The 7,273-nt window shown below is 41.6% G+C and overlaps 1 protein-coding gene across 1 annotated transcript in view; it reads left to right on the top strand.

Annotated features, from left to right (window-relative positions):
* Hr39 (nuclear hormone receptor FTZ-F1 beta) overlaps positions 1 to 7,273 on the top strand; it is a 34,446-nt gene that overhangs the window by 21,275 nt on the left and 5,898 nt on the right. Inside the window, exon 2 of the mRNA XM_011143308.3 lies at positions 5,485 to 6,087. Within this exon, the coding sequence (XP_011141610.1) occupies positions 5,754 to 6,087 (334 nt within the window). The 5' untranslated portion in view covers positions 5,485 to 5,753. The remainder of the gene's footprint in view (positions 1 to 5,484; positions 6,088 to 7,273) is intronic.

The following is a 7,273-nucleotide window of genomic DNA, read 5'->3' as shown; positions in this document are numbered from 1 at the left end:
ATATGCTCGAGCCCTCTCGCGAAACTGAAACGGTTGCTGCGCACCGGCTGCGTCTCGCGCGGCGAGAAACTAGTCCGGGTTCCCGGAGAGCGCACGAGAGAGTGCGAGCCGACGACGCTCCGCGCTCGCGAACGAGCGGCACGTCCGCTTCGCGCAACGCGCGGAATAGCGGCTGCGTTATGACGCGTGAAATAACGCGGCAGCGGGATTATTCTCCCCGCGCGCACCGCCGGCCGCTGCGCGTTCTCGTTATCTCTCGTGCGATTATTTACCTTGGCCGCGGTTGGAAGCCCGCGGACGAGTACCGCGCCGTCGATATCCCATCTTCACGGCGGGCACGCGCGTGCACATCTCTCTCGCGCGCGGACACTCCTCGCGCGATTCTCCTCCTCTCTCGAGACGCGCGGCGGCTTTATCGCGAGACCGCAGCCGCGACTCGGCATCGCCTGTCGCTCCACGTCGCGAGCTTGCAGACGCACTGAGAGAAAAGTATATGATATTTGGGACTGTAATGATATAGTAACTAAATTATAGTCCGAAATATTTATCATACTTATAGTATCGGTAATAATTACGATGTAGGCATGCACTGATAGAGAAACATAATTGAATTAATAACTATAATCTCACTATATTTTATAGTTCATTTAGGCGTCAACCATATTTTTACAGTTGGTGGAACCTGCAAAGTATAGTATAGAAAAACACAAATATATAGTCAATGATTGTCTTAAATGATTGTTTAGTTACTTTTATCACACATATGCTAATTTCTTATTCACAAACATAGCGAAATTTAATATTCATATAATTACATCTGTCATCATTTAGCGAATATTCTGGTAATATTGACTGTATGAAAGAGTTACTTTACCTACCATTTTATATTTGTATCCATACAATAATTTTAGTTTAACTTACTAATTTTTATTAATTCTTAGTAAAAATATTATATGATTGGTTATACTATGCCTATATCGTAATTATTACCGATATTATGGCAATACTTACTATGAATATAATATTTCGGACTATAATTTAGTTACTATATCATTATAGTTCCAAATATCATATACTTTTCTCTCAGTGTAATATAACCAACAATATAATATTTTTTTTACTAAGAATTATAGTAAGTTAAACTAAACTAAAATTATTGTATTATTTATGGATACAAATATAAAATGGTAGATAAAGTAACTCTTTTATATAGTCAATATTAGCAGAATATTTGCCAAATGATGACAGATGTAATTATATGAATATTAAATTTCACTATATTTGTGAATAAGAAATTAGCATATGTGTGGTAAAAGTAACTAAACAATTATTTAAGACAATCATTGACTATATATTTGTGTTTTTTCTACTATATTTTGCAGGTTCCACCAACTGTAAAAATATGGTTGACGCCAAAATGAACTATAAAATATAGTGAGATTATAGTTAATTCAACTATATATTTTTCTATCAGTGCGCGAAACGTCGCGTCGCGTGCGGTTGAAAACTGCACGTACGAGACCAAGGCTCGGGTCAACGATGAGTTATGAGACGCGACGTCCTGAGTAGAAGAATTAATAGGGCTCTAGTATAAGGACCTGATTATTTTTCTCCAAAATTAATCGCGGGTCTCAGTAAGGATAGAACGGGACAAGGGACCTACAAAGGTGTAACGAATGGTTTAACCCTTTCACTGTTAGCGGGAAATATACTTCCCACCTTATCTCGATTCAATTTTGCGTTGTAAATCGCATAATTTTGAAGAACTAATCGGGGATTTGAGTTTCCCAGATAACTGAATAGTTGTTCGACATACTCCAATAGGTTTTTATACCCAATTATTCATTTGTGATTATTTATAACAAATCAAAGTTGAAAAGAAAGGAAATGCTTTTTTTTTTTAGGGAAAAATCGATTCCTCGGAGAGTATCGAATGTAGAGGTCTGAAATTTTCACCAAATATTTTTCTGATGTTGTACAAAAACATATATTTCTTTCAGTATTTTTTTGCAGGTTAGATTTTTCGTTATAAACAAATATTTCTACAAAAACGGCCGAAATTTGATTTTTTTGCATTTTTTAGCTCTATCTTTCCTAGTTTTTTTATTCTCTATCTCCATCTTATCCATACTATCAATATTATTTTACTCAAAAATGAATGTTCAATCTCTAGTAAGCATAAATATGCAGTATTGAACATTTTCCCACATAAATTTTTTCCAGCTCGATCGAATTCCATCGTCTAGAATCATATGTTCTTATTACGACCTGCTCATTATTTAATAATAATTGGAATTTTCATTAATTTTGTACATCATGATCGCCGTATTGAGTCCGCCATTTTGAATTTTGCAAATCTGTCTTTAGATTCGTAATCAGCGATCCAAAAAACGTAGGACTACCAAATATTTTAATAATTTTCTCAATGGAAGTTAATTCAGCAGTGAAAGGGTTAATAGAGCCTCGTAAGGAAATATTTTTATTATTGCTTGAATAAAAATATTCCTTCTTTTCATTTCAAAAGATTTAGACTGCAATTTTTTATTTCCTTATTCTTTATTTTAAAAATGTAGCATACCTTACAATAAAATATTCTTTAGCATTCTTTACACATAAAAATCTTGTTACTGTTTTTATTAAAGTTTGCTGTAAACGAAGGCAATATTAGAAAAATCCTCGGAAGGGACTAATGAATATGGCAACTGGTAAAACTAATAAAATTTGTTTTTAATTGCGGTATAATTAAAAAACCTTTAAAAGAACCAGATAGAGCGTTTCTATAACAAAATTTCATTTTATATATCTAAAACATCCTTTTACAAGATCCTTCTAAAGTCCACATCAGTTTTCCATGTTAAAGCGTTACTTCATAAAATCTAAGGCATCCCTAAAAAATCTGTCTAAGGCTCTTTTCAGCTTTCCCTATTAATTATTAGATTTAAGACATCCCTAAAAAAATCCTTCTAAGGCCTTTCTCAGCTTCTCCTTATTTCATCAAAACCTTATTTCGTGAAATCTAAGGCATCCCTGAAAGATCCTTCTAAGGCCCTTATCAGTTTTTTTTATTAAAGCCTCATTTCGTAAAATCTAAGATATATATATATATATATATATCCCTAAAAGATCCATCTTGGGGCCTGACGTGGTAATAACGAGGTATCCCTTTTTGGGGTCCATCCTATTTTTAACCTTATCGGAGCCTTATGCTTCATGAGGGGATGGCTTTAACGATTTTTTACACGGGGTAATATCAGCATCCCCATCGCGACACGCGTCGTTTCGAAAATCGCGCATCTCCACAGTCGATAGACTGCTGGCCGGCTCTCGCGCGGTTTCTCCGTGCGGCGCGTAAATTATTTTAATTACCCGAGCGGTTTACGCTTCAGAGCGTGTGACCCAGATGAACGTGTACTTCGCAACACGGTTCACGTGCAAGCGGACCGGAGAGTGATAAATATTCGTGCTTTCCGCATGCAGCATGTCCAAAAGAAGTAGGAAATTCCAGCCGCTGTTTTACCGTTGCGAGAGGCGGCGAGCTATCGGAGATCCCGCGATATGAAAATCGCCGCGGCGGAAATCGCGCACACCTGCGCGCGACGCCCATTCCTCTTTCTCGATACTTTGCTATTTCTATTATCGCCGATTATCGCGTCGCGCTTGCGAGCGTATCTTTCAATATTAAGCGTGCGATAAACGCGGTTGGGATTAGCTTTACCTTAAGATACGCTACTTTGTACGCGCGACTTCAAGACCGTTCTGTGGAAAGCCTAATAAATAAGCCCGCCGAATAAAACTGATAGAAACTGATAGAAAAATATAGTTGAATTGACTATAATCTCACTATATTTTATAATTCATTTTGGCGTCGACCATACTTTCATAGTTCGTGAAAACCTGCAAAATATAGTAGGATAAACACAAATATATAGTCAATGATCGTCTGAAATAATTGCGTTTAGTTACTTTTACCACATATATGGTAACTTCTCATTCACAAATATAGTGAGATTTCAATATTCATATAGTTACATCTGCCATTATTTAGCGAATATTCAGGTAATATTGACTGTACAAAAGAGCTACTTTCACCTACCATTTTATATTTGCATCCATACGATAATTTTAGTTTAACTTGCTATAATTTTTAGTAAAAATATTATATGCTTGGTTATATTATGCCTATATCGTAATCATTACCGACATTATGGTAATACTTACTACTTATTACTTACTACTTAATACGTACAAATATGATGAACTTCGGACTATAATCTAGTTGTTATATCATTATAATAGTTCCAAATATCATATACTTCTCTCTCAGTGCGGGGAAAATGTATTTCCACTTAAATCCGATCCATTCGGAATATATCCTTCCTCCCGTTTTCCTTCCTTCTCATTTTCGAGAACTTGTGTGTAGATAAAAAAAGACAGCTATCTCGAGATAGCTCGAAAATAGAAGCCCTGGCCGACGGGCCGCGGGGGGAGAACAAGTCAAGATCCTGGGGGATCGGTTGGTCGGGTGGTCATGAAAGAGAAAGAGAGAGAGAGAGAGAGAGAGAGAGAGAGAGAGAGAGAGAGAGAGAAAGGACCAGGAGAGCGAGAGGCGAGATCGATTCTCCAAGGATCGAAGCGGAATCACGAACCACTGCCGGGCATTCGTCTCGGGCACGCGTTCGCGCCATGTGCGGGCGTGAGTGAACGTGTGCGTTTCCGCGCGAAGGTCGTTCGACGGTTCCGCGGGACCGGAAGTGGGCCGGCCTTGCGGCGCGACCATCGGCGTAACCTTGCGCGAAAGACACGACAGTGTGCGTGAGCGTTCGCGCGCACGCGCGCGCGCGCGACTCCGTCGCGCGCGTTTGCCTGCCGGAGTGGATTTTCGGCGGACGATCGCGCGTCGCGCGACAAATTTTGCCCGCGACACGTTGCCAATGTTTTCCGCGCGCGTCATGCGGTATTGACTCACCCGCGGATTCATGTAACGCTTATACTTTATCGCGTACTTCTCGTACTTATTTATACGTATATATCGGAGAGCGGAAGCGAGACGCGTTACAACGCTCGACTGTGGATTGCAAATTCGATCGAACTTCAGCACAGTGTTATCGTCAAAGCGCTCGGATGACAAGGAATTAATTCCTTGTTCCAGCTGAGAGAGAGAGAGAGAGAGAGAGAGAGAGAGAGAGAGAGAGAGAGAGAGAGAGAGAGAGAGAGTTTCGCACTTCGTCGATCGTCCTCTCGAGCCACCGCGATCTGAGCGCGGGTCGTGCTGAGCGGGGGAGCGTGACGAATCTCACATGAATTCGCGCAATTTCCGCTTTCCTCGCCGCCGCGTCTTACTTTCTCGATGCGCGAGGCTTTCGGCTCATCGCGCGATCAACGCGTTTCGCCGAGATTAAGTTTTAGTCACTCGGTATTTCGCTATTAACCGAGCGAAGCTAACTAACGAGACACTACACGTTTCCCTCCTTCTGCGTGTTTCAGCGACTGCGGGAAGCGAGCGAGAGGCGAGCGAGCGAGCGAGCAAGAGCGAGAGAGAGAGAAAGAGAGAGAGCGAGAGAGAGAGAGAGAGAGATCGGCATCGCCGTGCAGAGGCCGCACACACGCAGCTACCGATAATCCGCGGCGGCGCGTGAGCAGGAGGGGTCCGCCGTAAGGATGCTGTACGCTTTCGCGGAGATCGAGAGGCCACGAGTCGTCGTACCACGAGCAGCAGCAGCAGCGCCGCGCAGCAGCAGCGCGACCAGCTGAGAATGTCGGAGCAAAACGGGCCCAGCGAGGGCCCAGGACCAGGGCCCGGGTCGGACGGCGGCTGGTGGCCGTCTTCCACGCAGACCTGGAAGTCCACCGCGGCCGTCGTCTCGTCCTCCGCATCGGCGCCGCCAGGCTCCGCGTCCGTCTCCGTCTCCTGCGCCGCCGCGTCCAGCTCGACGAGCTCCTCCACCTCGACCATCTCGTCCGCGACCTGTTGCCCCTCGTCCTGCATCGGAGTATCCTGCACGATGAGCCCGAGCCGCCCCACGGAGACGGAGAAAAACGTATCCATCACGACTATTAACGTGCCCCCCAGCCAAGAGATGCACGACGGTAATTATCCCGCTTCACCGTGTGAGAGAGAGAGAGAGAGAGAGAGAGAGAGAGAGAGAGAGAGAGAGAGAGAGAGAGAGAGAGAGAGAGAGAGAGAGAGAGAGAGAGAGAGAGAGAATTCCTTTAACGTTAACTTTGTTTCTTCCCGGGCTAATATTCCTCGTACGAGATGCGTCGTAATGGGCCTCTTATTAGGGAGGATTCGTCGGTATCTTGTTTGCGTAAATTGTTACAGCGTTACAGTTGAAACAATTGTGCAATTCACACGCACTTTCCCGAGTAGAAAAATTAATAGGACTCTCTGGTAAGGGCCTGATTATTTTTCCGTAACGTTAATCGGGTCCTATTAGGGATAGAAAGACAAGGGTCCTGCAAGATGTGTAACAAATAACGTTTAACCGGTCCTTATAAGATAATATTGAAGTAGAGCCTTATTAAGGAAATATTTTTGTTACTGCTTGAGTAAAAAGAGATTCGTTCTTTTCGTTCCAAGAAATTTAGATTGTAATTTGTTTATTTCTTTATAAACTTGTTAGTATACAAGAATTTTTTTATTTTAAGAATATAGCATTTTTTATACATAAAAATCCTACTACTGTTTTTTTATTACAGTTAGCTGCATTTCCAAACGAAAGCAATACTAGAAAAATTCTTGGAAGAGTAATAAACTAATGAATAATAAAACTAATCAGACTAGTAAAATTTGTCCTTGATTGCGGTATAATGAAAAAAATCTTTAAAAGAACCACACAGAGCGTATCTACTAAAACAGTACTAAACTATGACAATTTTATTAACTCGCTTCGGATCTTATTAATTTTCTATAAAATACTTGATTTTATACATCTAAAGCATCCCTAAAAAATCCTTCCAAGGCCCTTCTCAGCTTTCTCTATCAAAGCCTTATTTTGTAAAATCTAAGGTATCCCTAAAAGGTCCATCTTAGGACTTGATGTAGTAACATTGAGACATCCCTTATTTCAGGGCATTCCACCTTCAGCCTTATCGGAGCCTTATACTTCATGAGAATGGCCCTGACAATTTTTTTGCTCGGGTTGTGCACGCGTTTCTTTACACCAACATCGGGAGACTAAATTGTTCGAACGTTTCATTTTGTCGCAATAAAGCTGTTGTTGCAAAAACCACACACACACACACACACACACACACACACACACACACACAC

The sequence above is a fragment of the Harpegnathos saltator genome, unplaced genomic scaffold, assembly GCF_003227715.2.
Source record: "Harpegnathos saltator strain DR-91 unplaced genomic scaffold, Hsal_v8.6 scaffold26, whole genome shotgun sequence".
Taxonomy (NCBI): domain Eukaryota; kingdom Metazoa; phylum Arthropoda; class Insecta; order Hymenoptera; family Formicidae; genus Harpegnathos; species Harpegnathos saltator.
Note: the sequence above shows the minus strand (reverse complement) of the source record. Positions and strands in the feature narration are given on the sequence as shown.